Genomic DNA, 22,790 nt, shown 5'->3' with positions numbered 1-22,790 from the left:
CCAATGGGTCCATTGGTATATTTGCTCCCGTTACTTCTGACCAAAAAATGAAAAATACCTCCCACATTAACTCAGTTCCTCTAACAATATTTAGAGATAGAGGGCCATATCTTGTGTTGTCTCTTTGGGGTGAAATAGCTGTGAATCAACTTTTTTGAGTGATTAATACAACGGGACATTTTAAAACAAGTACGAAAGATAACATCCCAGTCCCCCTCATCAAGAGTCCTGGAAAGATTCTTTTCCCATTTCCATTGACATGCTAATTTACTTAATTTACCATCTATTATCTGGGATTGGTACCACCAAGTGATGCCCCCCTTTATGGTTAGAAGACTGAAAGTGCTTTAAAACATATTCGGGCAGAGACAAATGTTTTGCTGAGAGGGAGGAGACTTTGAATCCAGTGGCGCAACTGTAAATATTTGTAAAAGTGTTCCTTGGGAACCTTAAATTTACACTGGACAGAGAATGGTACAACCCCATTATCAGGCAGAATATCCATTATGGAACTTATCCCACTCCTCATCAAAGAATTAAATTGTAAGTTCGCAATTAAATTCTGTTATTTTTGCAAACACAGCCTGTAAACTGACAGACAGTAGCTGATTGGTTGGTACTTTTTTACTCTCCATTATCTGAGAAGTACAACATTTCCCAAATAAAACTCTTTGAATATTTTCAAGTGGTCTCTCTTTCAAACCAGCTCGTGGGGTAAGATGTTTAGACATTAATTTATTAAGGTCTAATGTATTACTAAATCTCAAATTTGAGAGGAGTCTGTAACTGTTCTCTATAACCTACTTCAGTTTGATCCACTGATGAAGTACCGTATATACTCGAGTATAAGTCGACCCGAATATAAGCCGAGGTACCTAATTTTACCACAAAAAACTGGGAAAACTTATTGACTCAAGTATAAGCCTAGGGTGGGAAATGCAGCATCTACTGGTAGTAACCCCCCCCTGGTACTGCCCCCAGTAGTAATCCCCCCTGGTAGTGCCCCCAGTAGTAATATCTCCCACTGGTAGTGCCCCCAGTAGTAATATCTCCCACTGGTAGTGCCCCCAGTAGTAATCCACCCCCCTGGTAGTGCCCCCAGTAGTAATCCCCCCCTGGTAGTGCCCCACTAGTAATATCTCCCATTGGTAGTGCCCCCAGTAGTAATCCACCCCCCTGGTAGTGCCCCCAGTAATATCCCCCCTGGTAGTGCCCCCAGTAGTAATATCTCCCACTGGTAGTGCCCCCAGTAGTAATCCACCCTTCTGGTAGTGCCCCCAGTAGTAATCTCCCCCTGGTAATGCCCCCAGTAGTAACCCCCCCCCTGGTAGTGCCCCAGTAGTAATATCCCCCCCTGGTAGTGCCCCCCAGTAGTAATCCCCCCTGGTACTGCCCCCAGTAGTAGCCCACGCCAGTAGAGAGAGACATAATAAAAAATAAAAAAAACACACTTACCTTAAACCCTGCTCCTGGTCCCGACGCTGCTACCGGCTCCTCCGGCCGCTTTGCATTATGGGAGGGACGTCGTCATGACATCTCTCCCATCACCCACTGCGGGAGCCGGAAGATGGCTCCCGCAGTGGGAGCAGCAGCAGCCGATGAGAGTCTGACAGACTCTCATCGGCTGCTGATTACAACAAACACACAGCTGCTGGCTCCGGCGGCTGTGTGTTTGGCAGTGTGTGGTGCTGACCGAACTCCGTCCAGTCAGCGCTACACACGCGGTGCAGCTGTGTCACAGAGACACAGTCTGCACCGCGGCCCGCATGGTACGCTACTCAGCTGCGTACCATGCGGGCATGACTCGAGTATAAGCTGAGGGGGTGCTTTTTCAGCACAAAAAAATATGCTGAAAAACTCGGCTTATACTCGAGTATATACGGTATATTAGGAATGTGATTTGTGCCATCCACTGACTGAGAAGTCATGGATCAATACTAGACAAGGAATATTTACAGCATTTATACAAGGAGGTATATTTACCTGTTAAAGTAAGTTTAGTTGTTTTATCTTATCTTTTATGTTAGTGATTTCCATCATATTTAGCGGACATGAACTAATAGCTCTTTTGGTCAGCCATCCAGAAAGTAGTAGAACATATATTGCAAACTAGAGTTCCCTTGTGGTTATGTTCTGTTGTTGTGTTTATCCATGGTCACAGAAACTCTAACAATCTCACCCCACATTTTATTTAGCATCTAAGAACATTATTGTGAACTAATGGAAATAATCCCTACCCTCCCATGATTGTAATTAAAACTAGAATATAGTTTAAAATTGCAATGGAAAAAAAAAATCACTCAGTATCTGCATGGTAAAGTACAAAGACAAATAGATGTAAAGACAAACATAATCAAATTTGTGATTCTTGGTTTAAACACCACAGAGTCTACAAGAGGTCCCATCCATACATCTTTACTAGATTATGAGAATATCATGTGATGCAAATTAATAATGTTTTATTTAATTATTGATAGCATATTCTTTACAATCCATTGCAACATGTTTGGTTCCAGGAGCAAATTGTTCCTTGTTTGCTCTTTTTTTTAATTTGCTCCTAACTTTGCATAATCCCCTGGTCATCCTGGTATCAGAGCAACAGAAGCTCTTGGCCGTGTTTACACTGTACATCTGACAAATTTTGAATACTTCTATCTCCGAAGTTTGCTTTACACCGTTACAGGTCCTACTTCCTTCAAAGACCTTAGGACTGTGGTTGGGAAGTTTGTCACACTTTTCGTGAGGCCTGCCTAAGGAGAGGTTTGTTGGAGGATGATGTGTAAACAAACATCCTTAAATCCCAGGCAACGCCGGGTACTCCAGCTAGTTTTATATAAAATGTGCACAATGCAGCAGCAATCCATATCTTTATACATTTTTGTATTCTTGTTATGTAGTTTTATACTCTTATATATTTTATTTTAGAACTATTTCCTTGGAAAAGCGTTGTGCGATGAAGACTCTACTATAATCCATCATTATGCCTTTGCGGAAAACCCTTGCATTTTTAAGTACCCAGATTTTTCTGCTGGCTGGGCTCTTAGCATGCCACTTGTGAAAAGGTAATATATTTACATATTTCCTTAAATTGTATATTGTTTGATGCTTATATGTAATATTATTATTTTAGAGAAGAATAGGTAATTGGGGTCAAATCCTGTTATAATTTATAGCAAGATCGATTCACAATTTTTATAACCTGACCCCTAATGGACCAAATAAAATGTATTTGTTTCTTTGAATAACACAATTTGTATTAATTTGCGATATTTTTGATATATTTTTTTTATATATATTTTGTTGGGTATTTATCTTATGTGTATTTCATTTATCGTGGTAATATTTGTATAGCTAATTATTTTATTTGTTTTTCATCATGAGGTTAGGTTGCCAGCATAATTAGACAAGATTAGATAAGGCATAAATGTTTACTAAAAACATCTTCCAATAAAAATAATCACAACATTTTCTTTAATCTGGTCAAGATTCTAGGTAACTATAGACAGACTACTGCAATATTGACACAGCGCCAACCAGATTTTTTTTTTTTTTTACAACAAGCATCTAATATTAAACAATATAAATTGACTTTTACTAGTGTTAATAAATAAAATATTCCATAGCAGATATCAAATTGCAATATGTTAGCAGTAGAAAAATTCCTAGCCACAATAAAATAGTACATGTATAGCCAAAATCAACCAATATGAAAATATATAGTGAAACTGAAAGAACTATATATCAAAAATTGCAATAATATGTAAATCAAATGTCAACATATAGTATTAGGTCAAACACTTTTCAAAAGAGCGGTCTCTAAAAGGCAGAAACATGTAAGATGTTCAAAATGCTGATAACATCTACCCTGTGAAAGGAGGCAAGAGTAACCTCTTCTGATTCCTAGCTTGTGATTCCAGGATGTTAACATGTCAGCAGTGGTTCTTAGGGGTCTATGTACTAAGCCTTGGAGGGAGATAAAGCACCAACTAATCAGCTCCTAATTTTCATTTTTCAAACACAGCCTGTAAAGTGACAGGAGCTGATTGGTTGGTACTTTATCTCAGTTCAATTTAGCTCTTCCCAAGACTTGACACACAGACCCCTAAGCCATGAAAAGAGTACCAACCAATCAGTTTCTAACTGTCACTTTACAGGCTGTGTTTGAAAAGTGACAGGAGCTGATTGGTTGTTAGTTTATCTCTGTCCACTTTATCTCTCCAAGTCTTAGAACATAGACCCCTTAGCCAGAACAAGTCATTTTTATAATTAAATCTATGGGGCCTATTCATCATCACTTAATTTCTACAAAAGCAAATTTAAATTTGCACCTAATTTTGTAGAAATTAAGTTATAGGCTCATTCATCATTACTGATATCTCCTGGTTACAATTCTCCCCCGATCATTTCCACAGTCCGCATACTAAAGTATGGGGACGTAGAAATTACGTAATTCATCAAGTTCCAAAAAAGCATTTTTTTCCTAACTTGTGAGTGATACTGTATGCCACCCGGAGATGGCATACAGCTCCAGAATATGTTCACAAGCTGCCTTTCACACGGCAGCTTGTGCAACAGAGGGATCTACTCATATCCCTCTCATCTGTATCTTACCTTCCTGCATCTGACGAATCCTCCAAAAGCACGTCCTAACCTCAGCCAACCGGTCAGTAGAGTCTACAGGTGGGAAGAGTGCATCGGTACTGTCCGCCAGCAGCTGTAGCGGGAACACGATAGTATGGGACGGCGATGAGGGAGCACATACAGGAGAGAGGAGGCAGGGAGGGAGACACCAGGGCAATGCACTTCAGCGAGGTAGTAGACATCGGTGAGAGGATGGCGAGGAGAGAGACACTTTCCAGGGCTAAAGGCTCTTTCCACTGCACCTGCTGCCTCTTGGAGGGAGAGAAGAGCTGCCTGCGTCCGCTTGAAAGAAGCAGCAGAGCGGGTAATGTTGGTGAGCTAGGAGTTGGCATCTTCACACAGTAGCTCGGCAGCTGGAGGGGAGGACTCGAGACGCACCACAGAAGAATAGCCGCAGAGGGGATGCCGGAGAACATATGCAGCAGCGGGAGGTGAGGGGGCATGGGACACCAGAGCAGAAGAGCCGGAAGAGGAGGGGAGACACTGGAGCAGTGGAGGCGGCAGCTGAAGGTGGGGGGGGCGTGAAGACAGGGGCAGGGGGTAGACAGAGGAGACAGCAGCGGGGTAGTGGGGCGGTCGGGCACGGGAGTAGAGGAACCGGCAGTGGGGAAGATGGGGGGAGTCACCCGAGCAGAGGAGCCGGCTGCAGGAAGGGGGATGTGAGACACCGAAGGAGGGAGGGGAGATTGAGAGACACTGGAGGAGAGGAGACTGCTGCAGAAGAGGGCAGATTAGGCAGAGGATGCTGGCAGGTGCGGGGACATTGGGTTGAAGAGTGCCTGCAGGTAGTGCAGAGAGCAGGGACAATCGCCCTGCTGAGGGGCAAAAGTATCACATTTCCAAAAAGTTGTCTTCGCAGAAATAGCAGCTTTTTGGAATTGATACTTTAGTAATCAAGGAATGATGAATAGGTCTGAATTTAACAATTAACTTGCAGCGAGTTCAAAACTAAAGTATCACCACTTACATGATGAATAAGGCGTTATGGACATCAGAACATGTGTTCTTTAGTGTTTCTTTAGTTCTTTAGTGTTTCTTTAGTGCTAGGGTGTTTAACTCTCTGTACAACATATAAGTCAAAGCCAGCTCAGGTCATCTATTCTAAACCCTGTGGAAAGGACCAAAATGTGACCATTCATTGTCTTTGTTGGTAGTATTAGACATTTTAGGGCCAGGGATTTTATTAAAATCTCCCATTAATACTAGTGGTGCAGACCTTTATATTGAAAGGGACTTCTGTTTGGTCACGTAAATATCGTGTGTAGGGTTGCATTGCTATCGCTATAGTAATTATTTATAGTGAGAGCCTTATTTATGTTCTAATATGGTTGTTTTTATTATTCATTTGTGTGTTTAATTGTGTCTTGTTTTGCTGTTTACTGATGTTATTGTAATTAGCATAATTAATTGTCAACTGCGTCTCAGAGCCTCTGGTATTCTGCGATATGTTTTGTTCTTTCTTTCCCTCGCTATTGTATTACTATAATGATCCATTTCAAGCTCTGTACTTAAAAAAATGAAACCGTCTCTACATCGTCATTAAGACCAGAAGGTGGTCTGGTACATAATTGATGTACCCAATAGATTTCTCTTTTTCCTCATAAACTTTATTATTTCCCCTAGAGCCCAACATGTTAAATAACTTGGAAACTAATGGTTATATTAGAGCTTTATTTTAGGTTTGCAGGAATTGTCTATACACACAGTATGGTTATAAAATACCGTTTGGATATGTCACATATACTGCTGCAGCTGAATTTTTAACGGGAGCTTTGTTTTGCCAATATATAAATAGAATGTTTTCTTCCTAAACCCTGGGCTGTTATATCCAAGGATACAGATTTCTTCCCGTAAACCTAAGATATCCAGGGTCTCTGAGCGCAACATGTCTGTGCACGGCTGTAGCTAGACCTATGGGGGCCCCATAGCAAAATGTCAACACCCCCTTTCCCGACGAGTGAGGGGGGCAAGAAAGAGGAGAGGTAAAGGGGTGGCGGTATGGGGTAGGTATGTGGGGGCAGCACTGATGATCCCCTGCAGCAAACTGCTTCCTAGTAACAGGCTGAAGTGTGTCTGTGACTAAGGTGTCTATTTACTAAACCTTGGATGGAGATAAAGTGGACCAAGATAAAGTACCAGCCAACCAACACCTAACTGTCATTTTTGAAACAGAGCCTTTGACATGGCAGTTAGGAGCTGATTAGCTGGTACTTTATCTCCGTATACTTTATCTCCATCAAAGGCTTAGTAAATAGACCCCAAAGAAACAGTTTGAAGGAGGGATCATCAGCTCTGCGTGCCCCTGTCAGACTTAGTAGCCCCGTCCATCCCTTTATCCAATACTCACTCCACCAAAAGTGGGTGCAGGGGGAAGGCGGGCCCTGTAGGCGCTGCGGGCTCCTTAGCAACCGCACCCATGGTAGTTAGGCCCCTGTCTCTGTGCCTCTTTGTAGCCACCCCCTGTTACCCTCTGTAAGAACAATATTGGGAAGCATGCGCTGTGCAACTGAGACGCACGCGGAAAACATCCATCTGCTATGTTCAACGCCGCCGCTGCATCAGTCTCAGAATCGGTCCCATTATGTGGATTTGTTCCTAACTATGCTAAATGAGGCACAAAGGGGTCTATGTATCAAGCAGTATTACTTGTTCTCCGCAGGTACTAAAAGGCAGTCTGTGGAGAAATCAGTGATTTATCCTGCAACCCCTAATAACGTGTGCTGGCAACTTACCCAGTGGTGAAAACCTAAGCTGTTTGTCACTTCTCAAGTAACACATAATTGTATCCAAAGATGGCATTATAATGACTTACAGTTCCGATGTCGCCTGTTTCTTCCCTGCTTGCTGGTTAAGTTATCTATTAAGACGCTGCTCCTGAGCTTGTTATAGCTATCTGGTGAAAACTCTGCAGACTGGTTGAACGCCAACTTTATACATCTGCCTAGTAGGGTCTTGCAAACCTGCTTTAACCCTGCAGATAACTGGAGAATAGATCAAGTAGGGCTGCAGTTGGAGTGAGTACTGTAAATGACTTGCTATAAAGGGCTCCGGAAACAGACCACAATGACATTATTATTGGGGTATGAGGGGATTTGGAAAAAATGGTTAAGTCTGAGGTGGTTATATAATCTCGGAACATATTACATAGCCCCCTGGAACTCTATTATATGCTGGTTATGCAATTTTTCAGACAACTAAACACAGGCTAATATATCCAATATATTTGATGCCCTTTGTTTTAAGTCAAGTTTTAAGACATATAAGAAACAAATGCACTTTAGAATTTTGAATATTCTTTTGAAGGATTTGAAAAGACCTTTATCTAATAATTCATATGCTCTTTGCTATATGATAGAAATAGCCCCATATAATCTTTATAATAAAAGATTCATGAATTTAAATATTATGACACAGCACACACTAGAGACTTAACTTGACTTGACCTGGCTCATTGCAATTACTAAGTAACAAGGCTCTTTGAAGTTTTCAAGTAGTACAAAAGTCACTTTGCGCTTGCTCGACTTTTATGTAATAGCAGCTACAGTATTTCTTCTAGAGTTTAGAAGAGGAAAATATTCATCTATACAGTTGCTATAGTATGTTGTATAATGCATTTTTCTTTCGCACCTTTTTAAGCACACACTTGGATCCAGAACTTATATTCAAGAGATGCAATCTAGGGCTTATTGAATTAAATTTTGTCTCCGCTAAAACCATCGCATACACCTGCATATGAGTACAGTGAGTCTACAGAAAGGTGGTGTTAGGCTAAACGTATCTAAAGCTGGGTAAACACCTATACAATCGTCGAGAGAACGCCCGTTGGATTGTACAGGTATGTACGCTGTACCGATGCTGGAGCTTCGGACGGACAAACTGCTAAAAACGCCCTGCAACATTCGTCCTCGGTCGCTCGCATCTCATGTGCTGTTTAATATTCATCGACTGGACGGGAGCATATCGGAACAAAAGTGCAGTGTGTACGCACATTCCATCGATATTCTGGCCGTTCTTGCAATTTAATACTCCTGCAGCAGCGCTGCCTCTGTGGGGTTTCCTTGCTACGTAGTCTCGTATGCACTCCTGCAGCAGCGCTGCCTCTGTGGGGTTTCCTTGCTATGTAGTCTCGTATGCACTCCTGCAGCAGCGCTGCCTCTGTGGGGTTTCCTTGCTACGTAGTCTCGTATGCACTCCTGCAGCAGCGCTGCCTCTGTGGGATTTCCTTGCTATGTAGTCTCGTATGCACTCCTGCAGCAGCGCTGCCTCTGTGGGGTTTCCTTGCTATGTAGTCTCGTATGCACTCCTGCAGCAGCGCTGCCTCTGTGGGGTTTCCTTGCTATGTAGTCTCGTATGCACTCCTGCAGCAGCGCTGCCTCTGTGGGGTTTCCTTGCTACGTAGTCTCGTATGCACTCCTGCAGCAGCGCTGCCTCTGTGGGGTTTCCTTGCTATGTAGTCTCGTATGCACTCCTGCAGCAGCGCTGCCTCTGTGGGGTTTCCTTGCTACGTAGTCTCGTATGCACTCCTGCAGCAGCGCTGCCTCTGTGGGATTTCCTTGCTATGTAGTCTCGTATGCACTCCTGCAGCAGCGCTGCCTCTGTGGGGTTTCCTTGCTACGTAGTCTCGTATGCACTCCTGCAGCAGCGCTGCCTCTGTGGGGTTTCCTTGCTATGTAGTCTCGTATGCACTCCTGCAGCAGCGCTGCCTCTGTGGGGTTTCCTTGCTACGTAGTCTCGTATGCACTCCTGCAGCAGCGCTGCCTCTGTGGGGTTTCCTTGCTATGTAGTCTCGTATGCACTCCTGCAGCAGCGCTGCCTCTGTGGGGTTTCCTTGCTATGTAGTCTCGTATGCACTCCTGCAGCAGCGCTGCCTCTGTGGGGTTTCCTTGCTATGTAGTCTCGTATGCACTCCTGCAGCAGCGCTGCCTCTGTGGGGTTTCCTTGCTATGTAGTCTCGTATGCACTCCTGCAGCAGCGCTGCCTCTGTGGGGTTTCCTTGCTACGTAGTCTCGTATGCACTCCTGCAGCAGCGCTGCCTCTGTGGGGTTTCCTTGCTATGTAGTCTCGTATGCACTCCTGCAGCAGCGCTGCCTCTGTGGGGTTTCCTTGCTACGTAGTCTCGTATGCACTCCTGCAGCAGCGCTGCCTCTGTGGGATTTCCTTGCTATGTAGTCTCGTATGCACTCCTGCAGCAGCGCTGCCTCTGTGGGGTTTCCTTGCTACGTAGTCTCGTATGCACTCCTGCAGCAGCGCTGCCTCTGTGGGGTTTCCTTGCTATGTAGTCTCGTATGCACTCCTGCAGCAGCGCTGCCTCTGTGGGGTTTCCTTGCTACGTAGTCTCGTATGCACTCCTGCAGCAGCGCTGCCTCTGTGGGATTTCCTTGCTATGTAGTCTCGTATGCACTCCTGCAGCAGCGCTGCCTCTGTGGGGTTTCTTTGTTATGTAGTCTCGTATGCACTCCTGCAGCAGCGCTGCCTCTGTGGGGTTTCCTTGCTTATGTAGTCTCGTATTCAGCACTACATGTAAACAATACCATGTTGTTAAATATTTGCCCTTTTCTCGTTAAGTACCAACGACTTCGACCCAAAGTGCTAGATATTGATTATACATTTATAGATACTATTTCCCACCCATTAAACTACAAACTCTATGCTTTCAAATAGTGTTTTAACATGATAATCCGTATACCTTAATTCCTATAGCATTCCATTGAGAGATACATATAAAAAAATATACAGTGAATAATCACTTTCTACCGGTTTTTACCCTTATGGCATACTAATAATCACTTTATATCTGTTTCTAGCCTTATGGCATACTAGCAATCACTTTATACCTGTTTCTACCATTATGGCATGCTAATAATCACTTTATACTGGTTTCTACCCTTATGGCATACTATAATCACTTTATACCAGTTTCTACCCTTATGGCATACTAATAATCACTTTATACCGGTTTCTACCCTTATGGCATACTATACAGGTTGAGTCTCCCATATTTAAATTTTCCGAAATACGGAATTATTTTGGCATGACTGAGATAATGAAACCTTTGATTTTTGATGGTTCAATGTACACAAACTTTGTCTAAGGCACAAATTATTAAAAATATTGTATAATATTAGCTTCATGCTCTGTGTATAAGGTGTATATGAAACATAAATGAATTTCATTTCTGTACACAAACTTTGCTTGAGCCACAAAATTATTGAAAATATAGTATAAAATTACCTGCAGGCTGTGTATATAAGGTGTATATAACACATAAATGCATTCTGTGTGTATATTGGGGTCCTGTTCCCATGATATTTCATTATGGTATGTAATTATTCCAAAATTCGGAATATTCCGTTATCCAAAATACCCCTGGTCCCAAGCATTTTGGATATGGGAGACTCAACCTGTAATCACTTAATACCTGTTTCTACCCTTGTGGCATACTATAATCACTTTATACCTGTTTCTACCCTTGTGGCATACTATAATCACTTTATATCTGTTTCTACCCTTATGGCATACTAATAGTCACTTTATACCTGTTTCTACCCTTATGGCATACTATAATCACTTTATATCTGTTTCTACCCTTATGGCATACTAATAATCACTTTATATCTGTTTCTACCCTTATGGCATACTATAATCACTTTATACCTGTTTCTACCCTTATGGCATACTAATAATCACTTTATACCTGTTTCTACCCTTGTGGCATACTATAATCACTTTATATCTGTTTCTACCCTTGTGGCATACTATAATCACTTTATATCTGTTTCTACCCTTATGGCATACTATAATCACTTTATATCTGCTTCTACCCTTATGGCATACTATAATCACTTTATATCTGTTTCTACCCTTATGGCATACTAATAATCACTTTATACCTGTTTCTACCCTTGTGGCATACTATAATCACTTTATACCTGTTTCTACCCTTATGGCATACTAATAATCACTTTATACCGGTTTCTACCCTTATGGCGTACTAATAATCACTTTATAACTGTTTCTACCCTTATGGCATACTAATAATCACTTTATAGTAGGGGTGTGCACCGGCCACTTTTCGTGTTTTGTGTTTTTTGGATCTGGATCTTTCTTCGTGTTTTGGATCTGGATTGGTTTTGCCAAAACCACCCTTTCGTGTTTTGGGTTCTGGGTTTTGTCTTTGGGATCTGTATTTTTTTGGAAAAAAGCATAACAGCAGCTAAAATCACAGAATTTGGTTTTTTTTTTGTTTCTACGCTATTATTAACCTCAATAACATTAATTTCCACTAATTTCCAGTCTATTCTGAACAATTTACACCTCACAATATTGTTTTTAGGCCAAAAGGTTGCACTGAGGTACTGTAGCTGGATGACTATGCTAAGCGACACAAGTGGGCAGCACAAATACGTGGCCCATCTAGGAGTGGCACTGCAGTGGCAGACAGGATGGCAGTTTGAAAAACTAGGCCCCAAAGAGTACATAATGCAAAGAAAAAAAAAGGTGCAAGATGGAATTGTCCTTGGGCTCTTCCACCCACCTTTATGTTGAATAAACAGGACATGCACACTTTAACAAACCAATCATTTCAGCGCCAGGGTCTGCCTCTTCTGTCTCTTCACAAACTGTCTCTACAGAGGCAAGATGTCGTCCTCATCCACCAATTCCTCACCCTCTAGTATCCCTGTTGGAATCCACCACCACAGGTCCCTCTGTACTTTCTGGAGGCTGGTCTTCCTGGAAGAATTGATAATTCATTTTGATGAACATCATCTTCTCCACATTTTGTGGAAGCAACCTCCTATGCCTTTCACTGACAAGATTCCCGGCTGCACTAAAAACTCTTTCGGAGTACACACTGGAGCCAGTTTGTACAGGGGCCTGACATGCCTACTTGGATGCTGTCACCGATGTAATCCTCCACCATTCTGTCAATGGTGACAGTATTATATGCAGTGACAGTAGACATGTCAGAAATTGTTGGCAGGTCCTTTAGTCCGGACCAGATGTCCAAACCGGCCCTTAACTTATGACACAGGTGCACGCTTGGCGCTGCTACTTTGTTGATGCACGTGCGGCTAAGGCGCACACAAGTCACAAACACAGAAAAATATATTTTTTTTATTTTTTGGGGCACTTTGGAGGTTACACCACCATTCAACAGACCAGCCGGCCCTTGACTTATGAGACAGGCGCACGCTTCGCGCTGCTACTTTGTTGATGAACGTGCGGCTACAGCGCACACAAATACAGAAAAAAATAATTGTTTTCTTTGCACTTGGGGGGAGCACCCCTGATGAACAGAGCACCCCCTGGACAACGCAACAGCATCCCTTTAGGACTACAGCCTTTATGGGACACTGCACATCACAGCAAGGCCTGCCCCTATGGACTTTGGAGTGGACACAGCCCCTATGGACAACGGCATCACAACTCCCATCCTCCCTCTTCACTGTCCACAGCCGGAGTGAAAAATGGCGCAGACGCGGGGACCTTTTATAGAATCCAAAACCCGCGAGATCTGACAGCGGGATGATGACGTTTTGCCTCGATTTCAGGTCCGAGTCAGGCGGGAAAACCCGATCCAGACTCTGTTCCCGGCTCGGATCGGGGGGGGGGGTTCAGATTTCAGAAATCCGAACCCACTCATCCCTACTTTATACCTGTTTCTACCCTTATGGCATACTAATAATCACTTTATACCTATTTCTACCATTATGACATATTATTAACCTATACTTAAAAAAAACCCACAATTTTCTTTACAAAACTGCTTTATTAACACAAAATATTGTCATCCACAAGCAATACAAAATACATCTGAAATGGCTAAATACGACAGTTTGAATCCTTTGAACATATAGTGGTATATGTCCCTATATAGCAGGGATGGGGAACCTCAGGCCCGGGGGCCGTATAAGGCCTCCAGAATCATTTGGTCTGGCCCTCTGAGCTTTTTTCTGCTAGCCTTATTTGGCTAGCAGGGTTCCTAGAGTAGCACCCTGAAGCCAAAATCTATACAACAGTGTCACCAGGAGCGTCCTTAGGATGCTTCAGACAGTCACAAAGCTTCCCTTACAGCTCCCGGACATTACTGTAATCACCGGCGATTGTGGCCCCGCCCCTGTGTGACATCAAACAGATGGGGCGTGGCCTGCACCAGGCCCGCGAACAATGTTATATATATCAAAATGGCCCTGGGCGGTAAAAAGGTTCCCCACCCCTGCTATATACTCCTATGCCAACAACACATCACATGTTAACATCCCGGCCTGTTCCCATGTAATGTGTTGCTGGTATGGAACTATATGTGAGACATATACCACTATATATCTTTACTGCAAAATGAAAGTGCACAATAAAATGTGGGATACAGCCCAAACATAATAATAAAGGCCACAACAATCCCCTAACCATAACAAACAAACAAATCTGGTCATAAGTCCCCACCCCCTACGCACGGACCTGCCGATCCCCAGGAATATTCTACACGTTATGCCCACTTCACCATAGCAACAACAATACAAGCACAAGCCTTTCTTCTCCTCAAACTCATGATGCGGATTGAAATTAACTAAAGTATTATCTCCAATAGAGTAGCAAATGGCGATGTGATGTAATCATTTCTCAGTTTAGGTTCTTTAATAATGCCCTTTCCCTGCCCTTTAGGGTAATACTGTTTACATCTGCCGTGACTGTAGCCTGAATCGAAAGAGTGTGTATGGTGGTACAATCATTTTCTTTCAATAGTGGGATCGAACGTCGTAAGTAAAATTGTATAGGTATGTACGCGTGTATCGGCTGTATTTTGGGGATGTTCGATTGGGAGTTTGGTTGGTCGAACCATTGCATCTAAAGCTTGATTGTTTAGGTGTGTACCCAGCTTTACTGTACTGCATGTGAATACAGATAGAGGAAGTACAATTAAATAAGAACACACACACGCATCTCATGGAAAAGGTTTTCCTATTTATGCCAGGCTGCTTATACAGACACCTCTTCAGATAGAGATAACTACATTCCATGCCCATGTATTCTTATACCTCCCAACTGTCCTGGGTGACATGGGCAGGCCAATCTCCACATGACCACATGAGGTCAATCCTCTTTTGTTGGAGTCTTACTTTTATTCAGATTCGGAGAACTTGACTGTTGTAGGCTGTGGTTCCCTCCCACGGAGGCGGGTGTGGTGTGATATGTCACCAGTCATGTCTATATGAGAATGTGGACATAGTCATAATGTAGACATTGACCATGTCAACATTTATCATGTAGACAGTGGTGAAATGTCGACATGTTAGATCGTCCACATATTGGGGGTCATTCAGACCCGGTCGTTAGCGCCGATGCGCTCGGACCGGATCGATGGCCCCCCACAGAGCATGCGCACGATGGCGCCGGTGCCGTCGTGCGCATGCGTGAGACCCGCTACGACCGACAGCGCCGGTCGTAGCGGGTCTCGATCCAAAGGGGGCGAGCTGTCGATGTTGATTGACAGCTCGCCCCATTTGGAAGGAGGGCCGGGGGGTGGCAGCCCAAACGGAGGCGTTCCCACTGACAGAGCCAGAAGCTCTCCGGGGCTTACGACAAGGGAGACCCTACCCTAGGGTCTCGTCGTAAGCCCCGATGGTCGTGATGGTCTCTGACCATCGCGACCATCACCGGAGCGGTCGTTAGAACTGTGGGTGTTAGGCTGTGGGTTAACGACCGCAACAGAGGCGGGCGGTCAGGATGCAAGTGGCCGCCCAGTTTCTGAGCGACCGCTTGCATCCTCCGACCGCCTCTGAATAAGGCCCATTGTCCCTGGTGGCCCAGTGGTGACTAACCTACTCCAAATGGCTGCAGCGGCTCCAGTGTGGCTTTTAGGTCCCGGCAGTCATGTGACCATCACTTCCAGGTCTGCTATCCCTAATACCTAACCACCCTCCTGCAGCCTAACCCTAATCCTCCCTCCCGCAGCCTAACCTTAGTGTCATTATGATAATGTCAACATTGTGAGCATATCGACACGTTGCCTGTCAACATTGTCATTGCTAACCATTTGACTACAGCTCCATGGAAACAAGCCTTACAGGCCTTACGGAAGCAAACCCTATAGAACTTGCTGATAGGTGATGCAAAAGGCCTGTCACCAACCTTTGTAATTACACCAAGAGTGTGTGCAATTAAATAGAATGTTACTCGTTGATACCAGTTGGCCACCAATAATTTACACACAGGTCAGATTAGTATGTGTCTGGGGTTAGGGCCAGTAGGTAGCAGCAAATGCACCCATTGCAACTGGTATTGCTAAGCACCTGATAACATAGTACCTAAAAACACATGTCCTGGTAAATGCACTTTTACAAATATATTTGTGAATGTTAAAACTGTGACTTTTTAACATTTACAAATGTATTTGTGATTTTGCGGTAAAAATGACTTCAGCTATTGTGACCAATTTTTCATTACTGTGGGCATGCACACACCTGATACCAACCCTATCCAGTTGAAAAAAACTGGTTTTGGTAGTTTTTACCGCAAAATACTGCTGGAAATTAACAAGAAATTGGACAACAGTCTGTACCCTAAAAATAATTTGATCTTTAAATAGCTAATTTGTGCATATTTTTTTGTTATTCTAATAATCAAACTTTTGTTGTTTAATTACAGATAAATAACACAAAAAAGTCGAAAAAATAAGTGATTTTTGGGTAATTTGAGGCCACTTTTAATTTTTTTTTTTTTTTAAATACATTCTGTAATTAAATTTGAAGAGCATAAAAAATTTATTCGGAAACTTACAATCACCTAATTAGGGGGAAGAGGGTTGTCCCAGGGGCTCTAAACTTAGGGCCTGATTCAGCAAGGAACGCATCCACGAATTCGCACGCACCCGGCTGATGTTTGCATTCTGCACATGTGCCGACCGGCCGCTGCGATCGAGAAGCAATCGCAGGGAGCACGCAGTGTCAGCACACATTGAAAGGAAGTGACCGTTTGGGGGTGGTGACAGGGGGGTGGTCAGTGAAATGCAGGCGTGCCAGTGCGTTTGAACGCCGTTACAGAGGCGTGCATAATTAAGCCCCTGCAACGGAAGACGCAGCCAGAGCTCAAGATACACACAAGAAGTGGCCCAAATCCTGAGTGAGGTCATGTCAACCACTATTATGCTAATGGATTAGATAGTTCTCGATGGATTAGATAGTTCTTGCTGTCTAGCGAGGTATTGCGGAAGTGAGTAAAGGGAAGTGGGCGGCATTATATAGTAGTGCGTAGTTCTTTGGCTGCGGTGTCATTAGCATATTTTCACAGCAGCTGCGTGTGTGCATGCATATGCAGACTTGCATTCCGTGCTAAATCAGGCCCTTAATCCCAACATTTTTACCTTTGCCTCTGCTCTGGAGCTGCGAGAAAAAAAAGCCACAGTAATTCCTATAGAAATTTCTGGTGGCTGAATTTCTCCCTGTGCTGCGGTGTTTTTGAAAATTTTGCTTGAAGTTGAATATGCCCCATAGATTAGTGACCTAGTGGTGAAACTTCAATCTTTTTTTTACTCAGCTTGACTTTAACTTGACTTTACTGATGACTCCAGTATTTAATCAGGGTTATATTTAATCAGTTTGACCTTATGCTCTAGTAAGTACTTGCTAAACACATGCAGACGCATGGCTGTTTTTCTGGACTATCTTTCAGCAACAGCCGTGTCTGCCAACGGGGAAGCTGGCAGCTTAGATTTAAACAAATGTAGACAGTTTCATTGAAGATATCCATAAAAAGACTTCTTGTTAGAGGTGATGGAAATGAGGTCAGTTCTGCTGCTTCTGGCTAAGTTACTAAGTTACAAGGCTTTTATCCATGCAAAATTACCTTAAGCTAGATTGAAATGGAGAACTTTTCAGGAAACCATGGAGGTGAAAGTATGTTGCAAGTAAAGCATAATGCATATACAGTATGTGTTTGTGTGTGTATGTGTGTGTGTGTGTGTATATATATATATATATATATATATACACACACACACACACACATACACATACAGTCAGGTGCATAAATATTGACAGAATTGTCATATTTTGGCCTCTATTCACCACCACAATGGCTTTGAAATGAAACAAACAAGATGTGCTTTATCTGCAGGCTTTCACATTTAATTTGAGGGTAATTACATCAAAATCAGGTGAACGGTGTAGGAATTACAATGGTTTATATATGTGCCTCCCACTTTTTAAAGGGCCAAAAGTAATGGGACTATCAACTAAAAAAAACAAACTGTGGGCTATTCCCTCATTATTTCATTATCAATTAAGCAGGTAAAAGGTCTGGAGTTGATTCTAGGTGTGACATTTGCATTTGGAATCAGTTGCTGTCGACTCTCAATATGAGATCCAAAGAGCTGTCACCATCAGTGAAGCAAGCCATCATTAGGCTGAAAAATCAAAACAAACCCATCAGAGAGATAGCAAAAACATTAGGTGTGGCCAAATCAACTGTTTGGAACATTCTTAAAAAGAAAGAATGCATCGGAGAGCTCAGCAACACCAAAAGACCCGGAAGACCACGGAAAACAACTGTGGTGGATGACAGAAGAATTATTTCCCTGGTGAAGAAAAACCCCTTCACAACAGTTGGCCAAATCAAGAGCACTCTCCAGGAGGTAGGTGTATGTGTGTCAAAGTCAACAATCAAGAGAAGACTTCACAAGAGTGAATATAGAGGGTTCACCACAAGATGTAAACCATTGGTGAGCCACAAAAACAGGAAGACCAGATTAGAGTTTGCCAAACAACATCTAAAAAAGCCATTACAGTTCTGGAACAACATCCTATGGACAGATGAGACAAAGATTAACTTGTACCAGAGTGATGGGAAGAGAAGAGTATGGATAAGGAAAAGAACTGCTCATGATCCAAAACATACCACCTCATCAGTGAAGCATGGTGGTGGTAGTGTCATGGCGTGGGCATGTATGGCTGCCAATGGAACTGGTTCCCTTGTATTTATTGATGTGACTGCTGACAAAAGCAGCAGAATGAATTCTGAAGTGTTTCGGGCAATATTATATGCTCATATTCAGTCAAATGCTTCAGAACTCATCGGACAGCGCTTCACAGTGCAGATGGACAATGACCCGAAGCATACTGCAAAAGCAACCAAAGAGTTTTATAAGGCTAAAAAGTGGAATGTTATGCAATGGCCAAGTCAATCCCATGACCTGAATTCGATTGAGCATGCACTTCACTTGATGAAGACAAAACTGAAGGGAAAATGCCCCAAGAACAAGCAAGTACTGAAGACATTTGCAGGAGAGGCCTGGCAGAGCATCACCAGGGATGAAACCCAGCGTCTGGTGATGTCTATGCGTTCCAGACTTCAGGCTGTAATTGCCTGTAAAGGATTTGCAACTAAGTATTAAAAAGTGAAAGTTAGATTTAGGATTGTTTAGTTTGTCCCATTACTTTTGACCCCTTAAAAGTGGGAGGCACATATAGAAACCGTTGTAATTCCTACACCGTTCACCTGATTTGGATGTAATTACCCTCAAATTAAAACTGAATGTCTGCAGTTAAAGCACATCTTGTTTGTTTCATTTCAAAGCCATTGTGGTGGTGAATAGAGGCCAAAATATGAGAATTCTGTCAATGTCCCAATATTTATGCACCTGACTGTATATATATTTATATTGTTTGAGTGCATACCTGTATATGTATGTGTGTGTATAAAGAGAGAGAGAGAGAGCGAGAGAGAGAGAGATTGATTAGCCGGCACTCCCAGGCTGCGATGTAAACAACTGCGTCCGGTGCCCTCCGTTTACCTCACCTAACTCGGTGAGCACAACAATAGATCCAGCAGGGCGGCACTCGTTTTTTTTTTTTGTCTTTCAAGCCGTCAAGAGTGCCGCCCTGCTGGATCTCTCTCTCTCTATATATATATATATATATATATATATATATATATATATATATATGTAGAAAACAGAGAGAGGGCACTCAATGGGACTTATGCAGCAGATGTAAATAAATTAGGTCAAACCAGAAATGCTGTCAACGTTTCAGCAACTTAATGCTTTTATCAAGACGTCTTGATAAAAGCATTAAGTTGCTGAAACGTTGACAGCATTTCTGGTTTGACCTAATTTATTTACATCTGCTGCATAAGTCCCTTGAGTGCCCTCTCTCTGTTTTCTACTTATTTAACCCATGGTAGACTGTGGCACCAGGGCTGTCGATATTTTGTAGGAGAGTGCCGGACTATTATTCTTACATATATATATATATATATATATATATATATATATATATATATAATATATATATATATATATATAGTACACGGTATAGTGAAATATATCCTGGCTGTGCCTGCTATTTATTAGAAGTGCTGTTGAGACCCTGAGTGCCATCCTTTCACTGTACTGTGTACCATATCTATCTGCTGGAGAGACATGCTGCGGTGAGTGCAGGGCTATCTCTAATATATATATGTGTGTGTGTGTGTTTGCATATCCGTGTGTGTGTGTGTATATATATATATATATATATATATATGTATAATATGTATTCCGTACAAAATAGTCCGGCACTCCACTGGTCACAGCGGACCATTACCTTGCTCCTGGTGCCTCCTCCGGGTACTCTAGTTGTATTGCTTTGCATACGGGCCCTGTTGCGAGAGTGGGCCAGGTGACCAGCAGTGCTATACAGACTGGTGGCAGCAGCTCCTTCACCCACCACTCACGCCAATGGACAGACTGCTATGTAATTTATCCTATTCAAGTGACGCGGGTCCTAGGCAGCTCTCCAACCACCCTTTATTGGCAGCGCGCATGGTACCACTCCTATCTCTTGCATTGATAATGACAATAAATTTTATTTTTGTTATTGCTCAACTTTAACGTGACGGATCAAGATGAAACAAAGTTTCATGGCCATTTAGGGTGGTGTCATACGGGGAGCACTAAACACTGGAAAAATCCATCTTTCATTGCGCTCAGTAACAGTCATTTAAAAGGTAAAATCAACCTGGTTTTGTCTTTGAAATGACTGCTACTTTAAAACATTGGGCAATCTTGCACGGAACTCGCCGATGCCTGCAGGCTATTACATTTACCCCCTTGGTGTTGAGTAGTGTCACTGCAGCTGTGAAGGGGCTTCTACCTAGTGCCCATATCAAAATACGTACAAGCACAAAGGAGAAGTGCACAGCACTAGTGATACTAGAATAAGCAGACTACAATGTATCAATAATATTGCACAATTTGTTCACAATGATCATGTATTAACATATACACAAATGTGAAAAGTATTAAAGCAAAAATAAAGGTGTCAAATTCACCAATTTAATTTAAAGCAAGTATGAACTGCTGTCAGGTGATAGCATAGTGTGGGCTGCTGTCAGGTGATAATAACATGGTGTGGGCAGCTGTCAGGTGATAATAACATGGTGTGGGCTGCTGTCAGGTGATAATAACATGGTGTGGGCAGCTGTCAGGTGATAATAACATGGTGTGGGCTGCTGTCAGGTGATAATAACATGGTGTGGGCAGCTGTCAGGTGATAATAACATGGTGTGGGCTGCTGTCAGGTGATAATAACATGGTGTGGGCAGCTGTCAGGTGATAATAACATGGTGTGGGCTGCTGTCAGGTGATAATAACATGGTGTGGGCTGCTGTCAGGTGATAATAACATGGTGTGGGCAGCTATCAGGTGATAACATGGTGTGGGCTGCTGTCAGGTGATAAGAACATGGTGTGGGCAGCTGTCAGGTGATAATAACATGGTGTGGGCTGCTGTCAGGTGATAATAACATGGTGTGGGCTGCTGTCAGGTGATAATAACATGGTGTGGGCAGCTGTCAGGTGATAATAACATGGTGTGGGCAGCTGTCAGGTGATAATAACATGGTGTGGGCAGCTGTCAGGTGATAATAACATGGTGTGGGCTGCTGTCAGGTGATAATAACATGGTGTGGACTGCTGTCAGGTGATAAGAACATGGTGTGGGCTGCTGTCAGTAAGTGAATGTTGGAAAATGGCAGGCATGTAAACCTTGTAGAATGAAGCAGCTGAAAAAGAAAACATTCAAGCTGTTTAAAGTCATTAAGCCGCAGTGTTAGTTATTGATTACTAATGGGGTTTTCTCATACAATATGGATTTATAAAGGAGCAGTGATCAATCTACTCTAAGCATAAGCAGCCACTGCGGTACTAATAATGGATAACCACTTGCTTATATGAGCAAGTATGTTACTGACTGCAAGATAGTGTTGAACTCTGTAATAAAATGAATCCCTTCTGAGCTGCAGGTCATGAAAATAGCTTCCTCCATGGGGAGATACAGACCTCTTTGCAGTGCTGGATTCTAGCTCACAGCTAGACATAGATGACTTTCACTGACTTCAGATAATTACAACAGTGACTGTCGCGTTTCATTACTAGAATGCAATTTCTTGAGAGTAATGTGTCAACTTCAGGTATCAAAACTTTCTGTATGATACTCACGGCAATTCAAATGTGAATATCTTGTGCATTCTGGAATATACTAACTGTAATACAGAAAAGATCTTCCAATATCAACCAACTAGGAAATGTTAAAGGCATAATTGCCTGCTCTCCCGTAATGGCCATAAAGCTCCCAAAAATCGGGTGGCCTCCCCGGCCGCTTGGAAGTGGGCAAGTCTCCCAGCCAGCCACAACCCGCAGTTGCCCACAATACAAGTGGGCAGTCCAGGGTGAGCTAGAATCGCGTCATTGTGGCCCCACTTCCTGCTGCGCTACGCCCCCCACGGTGCTAACCTGGCTGCCTCCTCCCAAAGGGGGAAGCCAGATTGTCGCCAACTATGGTTAAAGGATACATTTATTTTATAAACCACAGGCTGCTTACAGCTAATATAGGGAATACAAAGAGGAATGGGCAACATTGGTAGTTGTATTTCTCTAGAATGCTCCTGATTCAGAATTAGGAGCTACTGTACTTACACCTTGGCAAAACCATGTTGCCCTGCATGTGGGGCAGATATTAATTGAGCAGAGAAATTTAAGGCCCCCATACACGGTGTGATATGCACCTCGCGATGTGGTGGCCGATCCGATGGCCGACATATCGGGAGGTCCCCACACACGGAGTGATTCGCTGCCCGACCTGACCGATATGCCAGCACCCCCCTCCCCCACCT

The 22,790-nt window shown here is 43.0% G+C and overlaps 1 protein-coding gene across 4 annotated transcripts in view; it reads left to right on the top strand.

The window, feature by feature from the left end:
• The window catches only part of B3GLCT (beta 3-glucosyltransferase), a 410,530-nt gene that overhangs the window by 253,614 nt on the left and 134,126 nt on the right, over positions 1-22,790 (top strand). For 3 of the 4 annotated variants that reach the window (XM_088460251.1, XM_088460252.1, XM_088460253.1), the window contains exon 7: positions 2,926-3,062. The exons of the other annotated variant lie outside the window; for it this stretch is intronic. In XM_088460251.1, coding sequence (XP_088316377.1) covers positions 2,926-3,062 — 137 coding nt within the window. The remainder of the gene's footprint in view (positions 1-2,925; positions 3,063-22,790) is intronic. 4 annotated transcript variants of the gene reach the window in all.

This window comes from Taudactylus pleione, unplaced genomic scaffold (genome assembly GCF_031769625.1).
Source record: "Taudactylus pleione unplaced genomic scaffold, aTauple2 ptg000043l, whole genome shotgun sequence".
Lineage (NCBI taxonomy): Eukaryota > Metazoa > Chordata > Amphibia > Anura > Myobatrachidae > Taudactylus > Taudactylus pleione.
This window is presented reverse-complemented; position numbering and strand designations above follow the sequence as displayed.